The sequence below is a fragment of the Anomalospiza imberbis genome, chromosome 2, assembly GCF_031753505.1.
Source record: "Anomalospiza imberbis isolate Cuckoo-Finch-1a 21T00152 chromosome 2, ASM3175350v1, whole genome shotgun sequence".
Lineage (NCBI taxonomy): Eukaryota > Metazoa > Chordata > Aves > Passeriformes > Viduidae > Anomalospiza > Anomalospiza imberbis.
Window position 1 is genome coordinate 67,344,753 of NC_089682.1, and position 14,404 is coordinate 67,359,156.

Sequence of the window (14,404 nt, forward strand, 5' to 3'; positions counted from 1 at the left end):
CCCTCTGAGGGATTCAACAGGGTCGTGAATGTTTTGATAAAGGTTTTCAAAATCCCCGAATACCTTGTTTATTTACCTCCTAACAATAAGTGAAGTCTAAACTCCGAAGAGCCTGACTATTATTTTTTTATTTGGCAATTTTTCCGGGGTCCAGTGTGCTTTATCTCTGCATTCCTATTAGTGTTTTTGCCTTTACTAGGAAGGCAAAACCTAGGTTTTCTCCTGAACAGCTCACTGAGTGAATTTGGACTTGCAAGTAGGACTGGCCAGACAACTGGGGAATACGGGACATAGCCCTTCCACTCTCCTTCTCTGGAAGACTGGGACAGAAGTCTAATGGTAAAGACACCTTTCCAGGAAGAAGGAAGAGTACAAGGATATGTCATCATGGACTACTACTGTTCATTGAATAAGCTTTGAGGAACAGAGCCAAGAACCAAATCACCCACCAGGCTAGAGAGCAATGCTCACTCATGCCTTTTGTTTTGTGTTCTGTGGTGGGCTTTTTTTTGGTTAGTTGTTTTTTCTTTTTTTGTTTTGCTTTGGTTTTTTTAGGCTGTTTGTTTGCTCTGTTTTGTCTTTTGGTTGATTGGTTTCTTGTTTTTTTCTTCCATGGCTGATTCCTGAATTCTTTCTGAAAACAGCTTCAGTGACAGTGGACAGGCCTCCCTACTTCAGCTACACCTCTTACTTATGCAGCACTGTTTTGGATTGCTAGAGTAAAAGGAATTAATGATTCATGTCTCTTTCATATCCTGCATTAGAGCCCTAACCCAGGTACTATTTTAAAAGTCTGTGAGGCAACGATGTGGGTGAAAATATAGGAAGCACCATGTATATTTTAAAGAGAATGATTCATCCTCTGTAAAGTATCTTGTAATATTTATTTTATAAAAACTCAGACAATACCCAGAAATGCCATCTAGCTGGCCTCGCTGACAAAGTTAACTACCTATTAGCTGTTTAGTTTTAGTACATCTTCTGTCCTATTATCTCTGTTATTCTTTTTATTCATGTTTCGATCCCTGCCTTCATCTTTTTCAGACCCTGAATGCTCCAGAAGTTTCTAGGTCCATTTTAAGGGACATGACTAACATTAATAAACACAGAAAGCAAAGGTTTGCTGTGTACTGGTTTTGCCAGAAAATGCCAAAATCAGTACCTACTTCAGCATTTCTATTATTTTGTCACTCACCATTACACCAATTCAGGAGCTGCTCTCCAATCAAGCTGTGACTTTCTTACACTTCTCTCTGACCCCCCTGCAATCTAACCTGGCAACACTTTACACTTCCCTAAGCTCAGCTCTTAGGTAGCTATGACTGCAACACACTCAGCTGCCCTCATTTCTTCAAGAGCAAAGCCCACCATTGATGAGGCTGAAGTCTGTACTCTAGTTCCATGTGTGTATTCTTGAAAGTGGTGACCCACTGAACAGCCTGAGTGGTTTTTTTTCCATGCTGGGCTCACCAGCATCCTGATCCTACACACTAAACTGGACTGGCTGAAACCTGAAGAAGTCATATTAGCATTCTTCCCTAGTAAAGAAATGTAACATTTCCTGTGCAGGTGCCTTGTGGGCACACATGGTAAGGGTTTGGGCTTTCTTTGGCACAGCAAGTCTTGATTAAAACATCAAAATTAATGAGGTCAAACCTTGCAGGAAAATTATAATTTTTTGATACAGATTTCTTTGGAATCCAATATAAAATTTTCTATCAGAACCTGAAAGAAAATGGCAGTCCTTCCCCCAGTTTACCAGTTTCCCTATCAATTTTTATTGGAGTAGTTTGGGTTTAGGAAGAAGATGTCTTCTATTGAGAAGGTCAAATGACTTCCCTCAGAAGGGCTGAGTCTCTTCTGCTGCATCTCTTCCACTTTGTGTGAAAAGGTGAATAATTAGTTCCCCACACCAAGAATCAGACTGATTAGAGACTTGATTGATTTAAACTCTCCAGATTAAACACAAATGCACTAATCAGCTGACAACAGAATCCTTCTCATAAATCCTGGTCCAAATATTATTTAACTCTATAAAAATGCTTAAAGAGCAGAATCAAATTCAACACAATTAACCCATATAATCTTAATGTATAAACATATCTGTGGGAGGGTCTCAAATCATATTCTGGCTTCCTGAATTAGGCTTTCAACACCCATATTTTCTCTCAGATCCACTTAAGTACCAAAGCTTCAAATACTAGGAACAAAGAACAGAAATCAAGGCTCATCATTCAAATCTACTGACCCCAAAACTAGCTGGATGGGTTTTTTTCAGAACAGCTCAATAAACCTTAGACCATTCTGCTCATGAGGTTACAAGGCCCTGCAGAAGCTGGGACATGTCCAAAACTCTGGGCACAAAAGTGAGAAAATGCTTTGAATAAGGTAGCACACTGCTTATTTTTTTTCCAGGTTGCATTACTCAATGCTATTAAATCTTCTAAAAGTTATGGGGTATTTCCTGAAATAATACTTTTTTTTTCGTGTATAACAGATCATGGTGAGGATGTTACACTTTTGTCTGTATCCACAATGCAGGTCTCTGGTTATTCCCAGAGGACCTCTGATGTACTCATGCTGCATAGCAGTCAATCCTTGGAGGACAGCACTCTCTGCCATTAGAGGCAGCCAAAAGCCATCTGGACTGAGTCCTAGATAACCTGCTCTAGATGGCCCTGCTTGCGCAGGATGGTTGGACAAGATGCCTGCTATTCAAGGAAGAAGCAGATCAGTCTCATCAGTGACTCTGAGAAGCTCCTAGACTTGCCTTCCCAAACCAAAACACGGATACCAGACGGCTCCTAGCAGCATGCCCGTTACCACATCTCCTGTGTGATGCACTGGCACGGGCCCTGGGCTGGGGAAGGGCTGTGAGGTTGAGGGGCAGCTGAGCACAGAGCAGGGCAGTCTGCACACTGCATTAACTCTCCAATCAAATAAAGGCTGCTCCTGCCAAATTTTTACCTACATGCCCGTGTTTTCCTGCACGTTGGCTGCATGCAATACAAGGTGCTGGCTCGAAGATGGCCCAGTCCATCTGTACTGGCTGGATGTGCAGGGAACAGGATGATCTGCCACAGCTTTAAACATCGACTAATGGAGAGAGAGGCTGGAAGGCAGCAATGGCAGGCAGGACAGAGATGCCTGACAAGGATATTCCCATTGTGAGCCAAATTAGAATCTCATATTCATGATAAACCCAGAAAAAAATCAATTGGTCAGTGAAATCACTAAACTGACTACAGATCTGGATGGCTGATGCTCCAGTGGTGATGAAGAAGACTGCAGATGGATGGATAATGCACTGTTCATTTTTAGTACAGTAAGTGCTCCTGCCTTTGGTAGACTACACCATTAATCATCATGAAAACAGGCCTGAGCATGGAGGTCATTCATAAATCACAGCATCTGCAAGTGAGGCAGGATTTAACCATCGCTTAAAGCACTGCTGAGCTTGGATGATGTTGCCATTCATTTTTGTACTGTGTGAGCGAGGCCACATGTGCATGCAGAAAACATGAGCAGCACTGGAACTGAGTATGTGCCTGCACCTCAGCTTTGGGCTCCACGTTAATTCTGAAGTTTGTGGAGAGTATGATGCTAAAACATTGATAAAGTCCCATGCAGGTTTCCTCAGAGTCACTGCCCTAGCATGACCCAAATTCCTTTGAAACAGGCTGATATTGCAGTTGTTTGATGGGTTTGCTCATGTAATTACACCTCTGCATTCATTCCAGCTCTTCTAGTGCCTTAATTTGAATGAAATGGAGTAATTTGGCACTTTGCTTTGGAGACAATGGGAGGTGAAAAATTCACTGTTTACTGTGAACCTCTCGGAAAAACGTAGAACCAGCATTTCACTTCCACTCCTCAGTTTGAACATTTCCAAACCTGCTGGTGGTGAATAAGTCTCAAATACCATACTATGGAAATACTAAAACTTTCCAATCACAGCAGTATATGAGAAATAATTGTTTTCAATTAAAACCACTAAATTATCCTAACAAATAGACTTATGTATATTCTCTCTCCTTTAGGAGATCATGTAATTTAAGATCCCCAGCTTTATGTAGAGGTTATGGAAAATTAACTTGTGTGCTACTAAACAGTTAAAACTGTTTTCTTCTGTTGAATACTGTGAAGAAGTATCACAAGATTTTCCCTCAGTGTATCCAGCTGGTACAGCTAGTTTCTAAGTATGTATTTAAATTATAAATATATTAAACAACAATTTATAGTCCAGCCCTTTAATTTCACAGGATATTATGAGATCAGGAACTTCAACAGATATCAAAGGCACAAGGCAGATATAACCCTATTTTTCTCTTAACTGGAAATTGCCTTAATTATCCAACAGTGTCTGAACACAGTATTCTCAGGATTCTGTTAAATTGTGTTTAGTTGTGGACCGCAAAGGGACTTCTCTCAATGGCTTCAATATTCATGCTCCTGCTCTTAGAGTACATGGCCCTTGAAGCCCAAAGCAGAACAGGCAAATTCTAAGGCTGATCATAAGATGTTTCCTGAATGTTAAAAATTTATTTGTACGATGATTACTGCCTCCACTGATGTTTTCAGGATAACACTTCAAAAAGCCATAGAGGAATATCGCAGCCCATCAGGAATATCAATAATATATTTTTTCTCTCATGGGAACATTACACTACCTGAACTCATTTCATTATCTAGCAATAGGGAATCAGTGATTTTAGTAGGGACTAATGGAACAGTATTTAGAACAAAATACAGTTTTAGGGACTTTAGTCATTTGCTTATGATACACAGTATGGTTTGATTATCAGGTCTAAGCATTAATGAAGTACACAGCCCCCTCTCATTCATCATATCCATCCCTCCCTTTAACTTCTCTAGTTTCAGAAGGAAGGTACAGCAACTAGCTCCTGGTTTGTGGGGTTTGTTTTCATTGTTAACCATCTTATTATGTAAAGTTGGTGCTAGCAAGAACTTTTCTTGACAACTTTTTATTCTAAATGTGTCCCCTCTCTCCTTGAATGTCATCCCACCTACAAGAAAAATGGCAATTAATACAACAGTGGAAAATAACAACACTGTCTCTTCAGATGGTTCAGTAGTTTACCACCAGTAATTGGCTCTTCACTGCAGGACAGTATCATGATTTTAATTGCAAGTTTTCAACCATGGCATATAATGCAGGTCTTCATAGATATATTAATGAATGTTTGCTGCTCCTTTATGAATTCCTGTATATCTAAACTATCAGCTTTGCAAATAACTGAAATTTCCAGCATGCACTCTACACTCAGCAATTTTTTTTCACTGAATGAAAGATCTGCTTTTTACATGAAACTACTCAGGCCATAGGTTTTACAAAACACCTCCAAAACACAGGAATAAAAAAAACCCAACTAACTAAGTTATTTAAACCCAAGTGAATGACCTAAGAATTTTTCTAGTATTCAGTAGGTTTTACCACTGTATTATGCAAAATGACTCCCCTTTAAATATGTATAATTGAGCCCACATTTCAAGGCTAAGGTCCTCATATAATAAACTATTACACTTTCAAAGAGTGTGCAGTTAAGCAACCAGAACATTTAGTAACCAGAACATTTATAATGTACATTCACAGTGTACAATAGTTCTATGCTAAGGTAATCAGCTGGAACAAATGGGAGCTATTGCAGTATAAAACTCCAGAAAAGCTGTGATTAATCAGGTATAGGTTCCTTTGGCATGTAACTATATTATTTGCATAAATAGAGGCATGGGTATTCAAAATCATGGCTTAAGAAAAGAGGTGAGACCACTGAAAGAAAAAAGTTGCAATTTAGCCCCAAAATGATCATTTCCCCCTAAACAGAGCTACTGCTGATCAAGAGAAGACTATATGCTTCTGTGGCTGCTGCAATGCTTTTCTGTTTGTAACATCATTATGTCAAGATCAGACACAAGCATTTTGATGTGAGGAACAAGAAGAGAAAGAAATTGGGAGGATAATGAAGAAGAAGGAAGAGAAAATGAAGAAATTTAGCAATAGAAAAGTGAATTTGCACTGCAATTCTACCAACCCACAGAATTTTCATAAACGTTTTCTTTTTGCAATGTTATCCACTTACCAACATCAGGATCAGTTGCTTGGACTCTTGTCAACAAAGCTTTAGTGGCTGTGTTCTCATAAACACAGGCAGTGTAGTGGTCAGATGAAAAGACTGGTGGATTATCATTAACGTCTTCTAAAATAAGATTAATTTCTGACTGGCAAAACCTGCCACCACCATCAGTGGCTCGGGCAAGCAAGTTGTATGCAGGGATTTTCTCTCGATCAAGGGGGGCCAAAGATTTCAGCTCACCTGAAATTATTTAAAAGCAGCAGCTATCATTATTATTGTAGCAACATCACTAATTCTAGACAGCCTGAGTGTCTCAAAACCATGTGTTCCACAGGAATAGGAAAGAGAAAATAAAACCAACATTGCTTATTCCAACAAACAGATTAAAAACTCACAGCAGTGTCACTCCCCCTTCCTCTTTACCCAAAAAAGTGAGGTGCCAATATGAGCGCAGGGATGACAAGCCATTCATGGTGGCTTTAACAGCAGCCTACAGATGTACCCATATGAACACCACCATGTTTTTCCAAGTCTGTCTTTCTGTCACTCTCAAGATTTATAGACTCCTTAACACAGAAACATTTCCTTTTTGGCAGTACCTGCTGTGATATGACAAAGAGTAATAGTTTTAAATTAAAAGAGGGTAGATTTAGACTAGATATAAGGGAAGACATTTTTATGATTAAGGTGGTGAAACATTGGCACTGGCACAGCCCTAGAAACCTTAACTGGATGGGTCTCTGATAAACATGATCTATTTGAAGATGAATCTGCATATGGAAAGGGGCTTGGCCTAGACGACCTTAAAAGTTCTCTTCCAGCCCAAAATATCCTGTAGTTCTATGATAAAGCTCTGATCTAACTTGAAATCTGCAGGGAAACAAAAGGATGGATGGCCACTGCTCTGGTTATAACATCCAACCTGGCCAACAAAGATGTCCCTCTTTCTCCCTCCTGCCACCACTGTTCAAATGGTCACCCACATCTACCAGAACTGGAACAACTGGCTGACAGCCACGTGTAACCTAACTCCATTTAAGGAAACTAGTACCCAGATGCAGAGGGGTTAAGGCTATTCAGAAATATTTGGTTGTCTTCTTACCATTTTCTGGATCTAAGAAAAATTTATTGTTCCCCGAACCATAAAGAGAATAGCGAATTTCACCATTGGACCCAATGTCAGCATCTTTAGCGCTGATTTTGAGAATGACTTTGTTTGGTGGAATGTCTTCAGGAAACAATGCTGTGTATGCAACCTAGAGTCAAAAACAGACATGTAAGTTATACAGTAGCAGTATTTTACAGTCTTTGAACAACCTTTTTTAAAAAAGCATTTGTAGTGCATCTTTCTATAGAGGCAACAATTTTCCTTTACACAACACATTCCTAGAAATTCAGATCACTGTTAAGCTTTGAGGTGTCACAGAAACAATGCCAAATTATGACTGTGAATAGGGCTCATCTTAGGTGCTTAATGCAATACCATTTTGTATCTTCTGTTTATTCCATTGACATCTACAAAATGAAAATCTTGATGAGCATGCTAACAGAAACAATTGTTTTTATCACCTCATCCAGCACTTTTGAGGGAAATACAGATTGTGATTCCCCAGAGCGGTAGAGTGGTTCTTGCAATGAGACTAATTTAACAGTGAATGATAATGTAACAATGGGAATTACATGAGTATGTGCATGCACACACACACACACACACACACACACACACACATATATTTATAAATTTTCTTTGAGTAATACCATTAAGGAACTCTGGGTTTTATCATGTTTTTAATTTCACATAGACCTTTCTATTGCACTAACATCAGTTCCCTGGGTTGCCTTTCCACAAAATACAAGATAGCTAGCATTCTGAAAGCTGTGGTCAGGCCACACTGCATGCATTCCCGACAACAGGACAGCAGGCTACATTTTTCTGCCTTTTCTGCTGGATGTCTGGTATCTGGAAAGTTGAGGAAAGCTGGAGTTAAACTAGAATGATGACATTTCCACATGGGTTGTGAACGGAGAGCTCATTCTTTTTTGTAGGGGAAGAGTATCTGCCCAATGCCACCTCAGAAGGCATCACTTGTTGTAAAGCCAACTAAGGCAACTGCATACAAGACTCCTTTGAAAGCTTTATGAGACCATTATCCTTCAATCTTGGCTTCACAGGAATGTTTTATCCTGCTTCTCTCCCAGGTCACTGCAGATTCTTCAACTAAGACCATAAGGATGAAAATCAGCATTGTCTATGAATACTTTGAATACTTGCAAACAGCAAGAGACACCCGTAGGGAAAGCATTGCTCTCAACACAGCGGCCAATTGCCATGGGTGGTGTTAGCTCACCTGTTCACAAACTGGATTATTATCATTAACATCAGTGACAGTCACTTCCACGGCAGCTTGGGTCACAAAGAGGCCATCTGTGGCAGTGATGTTCAGATAATAAATGTCTTGCTCTTCCCGATCCAGAGGCCTTTTAACATAAACTTTCCACTCATTCTGAACCAGTCCCAGAGCGAACTTCCCTTTGGGATTTCCTCCTGCAATAAGACAAGCAACACACAATGAGCTGAGGTGTCCCTTCAGCGCTCCTACCTGGTTTAAACACAGAGACACATCACTAAGCAGCCATCATTTCTTTCACAGCCTTTGGTGCTTCCAAACTTGCAGACTCAGGAAATCTGTAATGAAATTACACTCCCTGTGTTTATTGCCCCCTGAATGCCCTGTATGAAAGTGAACTGATAACTTTCAGTGGAAAAAAAATCCATTTAGCAGAGCTGAAGATGATCTCTCGTTCAGTTCTCCGTAAGGGTAATCAAATTCAAACTGTGAACAATCAATAGTCCTCTCGGGCTGGTACAATTGTCTTTCCACTTAGTCTCAGGAGAGGATGTAATACACCGTAGCTCTTGTTACCAAGACAATTTCATTAGCTGTTGATTGTGCAATCAAGGACTGGAAGTGGGCTCTATTAAGGAATCCTCTAATGAAAGCTTTATCATACAGCTGTGCCATTCTTGTGCTTATTAAAATTCCAGTTTTTAAAAAAGTTTACACGACACAGGAAGACACATTAGTACTAAATAGTCCTAACAAGAGGTCATTTGAGGAACAGTTGGAAGATAAACAGTACAAATAGATCAAATGTATCCAAGAGTGAAAGCTGGTGAAAGGTGTGCAGGAGATAAAGCAGAAGAGTTTTTTACCATGCCGTAACACTGACACTGAATCTGGCAATGTTGCTCTTCCACATCATTAAATTCCCTGGTGACAAAAAGAGGTTGGGAGAGGGAAGGTTTTGGTCCACATCATCCTCAGGGGGAAGGGAAGGGGAAGGGGAAGGGGAAGGGGAAGGGGAAGGGGAAGGGGAAGGGATAAGGAAGGGGAAGGGGAAGGGGAAGGGGAAGGGGAAGGGGAAGAGGAAGGGGAGGGAAGCACATGTCACATACAGAAGTGTGCAATAATTAAGGTGGGCACAATCGTTAATGTTTCTAACAGTTATTTACTCTTTTATCTGAAATAGTACAGTCTCCTGCCTGGTCCATGAAGAAATCACCTTCAATCATCTTTCTGTGCATGTGATCCAAACCTCCTGCCAGACCAGACAGTAAAATCCTTTAAACCAATGTTATGACTTTACTTTGCTAGTCAGCTAAGCCCCATACAGCTGCTTGCTCATTTCCTCTCCAGTGGGAATGGGAGGAGAATCTGAAGGGTAAAAGTAAGAAAACTCATGAGTTGAGACAGACAGTTTAATAGGAAAAGAAAAAGCTCTGTGTATAAGCAAAAGAAAAAAGAATTCATGGCAGGTGTTCAGCCATCTCCAGGAAAGCAGGGCTTTGTCACCCTGACAGTTACTTGGGAAGATAAATGCCATTAACTCTGAACATCTCCCCTTCCTCCTTCTTCCCACAGCTTTTTTATGCTGAGAATGCTGCCATATAGAGTGGAATATCCCTGTGGTCAGCTGGGATCAGCTGCCCCAGCTGTGTCTCCTCCTAACTCCTTGTGCACCCCCACCCTCCTCACTGGTGGGTTGCCTGAGAACTAGAAAAGGCCTTGACTCTGTGTAAGCTCTGCTCAGCAGTAACAAAAACATCCCCATGACATCACAAATCCAAATCACAGCACCATAGCAGATTCTTCTTAGAAAATTAATTATACCCTAGCCAAAGCTAGAAAAGCCAACTACCCAGTCTTCTGTGCCCAGCTTGGTCTGTAAAAATTCATCTGCACATTTAATAATTTAGGATAGAGCCCTACGCTCATAGCAAACTCATGTGCTACAGAAACTGAGTGAGGAAATATTAAAAAGCATCATCATGCTCCACTGGCTGAACTATAATTGCAGCTAACCCACTACTAGCTCTTTGCCCACCATATTAAGCTTTCTCCTATGGTCTCCATGCAGGAATTCAATCTTAGAACTACTTTCCATGTTGCACATGTTTCCAAGTGCTGTGAAACTATAAAAGGAATGCTTATTCTTTCTTGTAACACATTCAGGAATGTCAAACATGCTAGTGTGCATTTGCTTACAAATTAATCAGGGTTCTGACATGTGTCATGGGATCTGTACCTGAATGGAAGCTGAATGGAAAGACCAGGCTCTTAAACCTTCCCCTCTAGTACTTCCACTAAATGCTTGCATAAGTAAGTATTAAAAAAAAAAAAATCCAAGGCTGAATTGATTTGTGTTGACTCTGTTATCAGGCAATTAGTGTCTCTGATATGTTGCTTCTGTTGTCACAATTCTGTCAGTTCTCAGGGACCTTTTTGTCAAAATAACAACACAGAGAAGGTCTGAACTTGAAGTTGAGCTTGAAACAAATCAAAAAAGTCAAATGTCCATTCCATAACGTCTTTCTACATCAAAAAGCAGGAAAGAGGTCACAGACTGTAATCTATGCCTTCTCCATTAGCTACCAATGACAAGATAGACTGGTTTCTATTTAATACGAAAACTAAGTCAGTTAAGTCAGGCTGAGCAGATCTTTCTTGTTAAGAGTCACCATTTGTGCTAGCTGTGACTGTGCCAAAAAAAGCAAGTTGTAATGAAGAGGATTTTCAGAAAATTAGTCAGATAGGCATTATAATTATAGAAGGCTTTTGAATCATATAGAGCACTAAACTCATGTATCAAACACAGATATTTACTGTTGACAGAAAACCACCCTTTTTGATTACAAAACCAAGTGGTTTTCCCAATGATCTCTAGTCTGGAATAATCACCAGAGGACACATTGTTTAATCTGTTGTGTCATATAAACACACATTTCTCCTAAAGAGAGAACAGACTGTTGATGTATATTACTGGCCAGATCTGAATACAATCCAAGGAAGTGAGAATCTGTCCACTGACTTGAGCCTGAATGTGACTTCAAAGAAGGCAGACCTCTACTGATTGATATTAAATTCCTTCTATTCAGTTCAATGTCAGCATAAAAAAAAGCTTAACTTTCCTTTATAAAAGGCTGTAATCTTTTCATAGTGAGTTTAATGTTGTAAACCATTAATAAAAGTAGTCTTAAATATTCTTATTTTGCTTCATGATATTAATCAGGGCTTTACTACATATTAGTCCTTTTGTAAAAGAAAATTATTAACTGTCCTGACCAACTAGGAAGCAATATATTCAAGCTGTGAGCATCCCATTGCTAGGAAAAGAGGAAAGGCAAAATCTTATAAAATCAGCTGGTGGCTTTTATGGTTAGCAGAAACACTACCTTGGAGCAATTTTAAAATCATTGTCACTTTGTTGCTAATGGAATGGCTTTTAAATAATATTTAGGAATTTGGAGAATATGTATAAAAATTGGTCCTTGGGATCTCTTTTTCTCCTCTTTACTCCACTAGAAAAGAATCAATCTGAATGACCAAAAAACCTGTGCAATAAGCAGGAATACAGGAATAGTGGTTTATCTGCATGTCTTTTTCATGAGCACATGAGCACTTTTTTTTTTTTTTTTTTGCTTCTCAGGATTGGCTCTATACTTCACTGATGGCAGGCAAAGGTGGGCAAAGGTGGACTACAAAGTGTAAGAGATATAATGAGATATAAAACTAAAACACCACCAAGAAAGTATTCTTAAAAATGGAAAGGCAAAAAAATCCACACTGTGGCCCAGGAAACCATTTCCTAGTATTTATACATATGTCTTGATGCAGATCTCGTTCTGCAGTGATTAATTAACTTTTTCACTAATTTATGCAAGCAGATTCAGTTTCCTAGGGGCATTCTAATTAATTAGTTTTTCACTCTGAATAATGTAGCTTTTCTAAACGGAAGCCTCCTGACTACATGTATTAATGGATTCTTTAAAATCTTTTGGCAGTTTTCTTATGTTCTACTTTGAATGTCACAACAGTGAAGTGCTAGCTACAAAAAACACTCCAGTAACTTTTTAGAAAGGCTTTGAGGCTAAAAGAATCAGCAGTATCTTTTATCTTTTGTTACTTGAAGCTTAAATAATGCTCTCCCTCCCTCCCTAGTCAGCAAATAGTACAAAGCCAAATCAAGCTCAAGTTGAAGTAAAGAAAGAAAACAGCCAGATACAAATGAAATGCAGAGACACAGTGATCCAAAATAAACAAATCCTGACACACATCATTACTAAAGCACACACAGAGGCCATTATAGCAACTAAAAGGGAATGGAAAACTAGAAGCCAACAGTATCAGTTTTCACTGCTATGTCCCCATCTGGGAGGGGGAACTGAATATTTACTAACTTATTTATTTAGCTTCTGTCTTGCATTTATGCATTTATTTAAGTACTTTCAATTCCCAGTTAGTACTCTAGGCATTTGCATTACACAAAATCAATAGGTTTATCTCCACTCCCAGTTTAAGATGTTGCATATTTACTCAGCTTCTGAAATGATAAATCCAATCCTCCTAGCTTTACTACCATAAAATTGCAGAAACTGCTCTTCATCTGGCAACACAAGGTCTTCCCTAACACTGAAACATCCATTTTTCCAGAATTCCAGTATCTCAAATATATGATAAAAATTAACAAAAGCCACACCTTTGCTCATACCGGGCAATCAACCCAGCAAATAACCTACCATGTACAATATCACTTCTTTCTTCCAAAACACACTGTCCATCTTCCTTGTATTCAACTGAACCAAGCCTAAAGACTGTTTACTCCCTAGCTTTATGCACCTGGGGAAGCTTAATTAACATCACTGAAGAACGCAAAACACTTCACTGTACCAATGTCTTGGCAGCTGACATTTTTCTGGTGGTTTTTCATGGTTTGTCACTCTTAAAATCTCAGTAATATCTGGCTGGGTGTAGATTGGCTAGACATCAGAAGAGCCCTGGTTTTATGCAAACTGCCTCAAATGATACAGGCAGTGACCTCAAATGAGCCTTCAAAAGAAAACTACTGTGCTTCCTAAGTGCATTTGTGTAATCTGCAGTTCCTATTGATCTTCTATTAAGATTTATCTACAGTGCTTTTGCTTTGTGAACATCTCCAGCTGCTACTGAACTACAAATAACCAGGAATAAGTGCAAAAATTTTTTTCCCTCACCATCAAATGCAAATGAAGGTGGACTTGACAATGGCAACTACTTGCCAGTAATCATGGAAAACAATCATAAACTGAAGGAATCCAAGCAGAATATTTATTTATCCACCCAAATGTATTTACCCCTTTTCAAGATTGACCAGAAGACTGCAATAGGCACTTGTACTTCTCAAAAGGGCACGAAGGACTCTTCAGTGATCACATCTGACTCAGAATATTTATTTTTCTTATCTTCTAAATAATGATTTCTTCTATCTATCTATCATCTATCTATCTATCTATCTATCTATCTATCTATCATCTTCTATGTGCTATTTTTCTCCAGATGCATTTTCACAAAGCTGTTTTTGCTGGATACATGACAGTCTCATAATTTGTCATCTTCCTTTTTGTTAATATACCATTTTTACTCAGAGTTTACTGTATTCATAGAAGTTTCTATGAATCAAAATTCCTCCAGAAAGCCACAGCTTTTGAATAATCATCTAGCTAATCTGATTCCATAAAATACTCAAGCATACTTCCTGAGATCAACTTGAGGTAAAGTGTGAACAGACCATTTTGTGAGTGAAACTATATTTTAACATGTTTTGACATTTTAATCAAAATAACCAAATTTTTCCTGGTGCATTTCCCAAGCTCAAATGATATATTCAAAGGAAGTGGAATTTCTGAGCCCATTCTGTGCTTTAGTAATTGGACAGTAAAGAAATTCTGGGCTTTAACATCTAGTGTTTTCAGAAACTAACAGAACAGCAAA

The 14,404-nt window shown here is 39.1% G+C and overlaps 1 protein-coding gene across 9 annotated transcripts in view; it reads right to left on the minus strand.

The window, feature by feature from the left end:
* Positions 1-14,404, minus strand: part of FAT3 (FAT atypical cadherin 3) — a 398,878-nt gene that overhangs the window by 62,099 nt on the left and 322,375 nt on the right. For all 9 annotated transcript variants that reach the window (XR_010996349.1, XM_068181534.1, XM_068181539.1 and 6 more), the window contains 3 exons: positions 8,444-8,640; positions 7,198-7,351; positions 6,102-6,335 (listed from right to left, as the gene is read on the minus strand). Coding sequence is in view for 8 of the 9 variants with exons in the window: in XM_068181534.1 (XP_068037635.1) it covers positions 6,102-6,335; positions 7,198-7,351; positions 8,444-8,640 (585 nt within the window). In the remaining variant the exon portion in view is untranslated. The remainder of the gene's footprint in view (positions 1-6,101; positions 6,336-7,197; positions 7,352-8,443; positions 8,641-14,404) is intronic.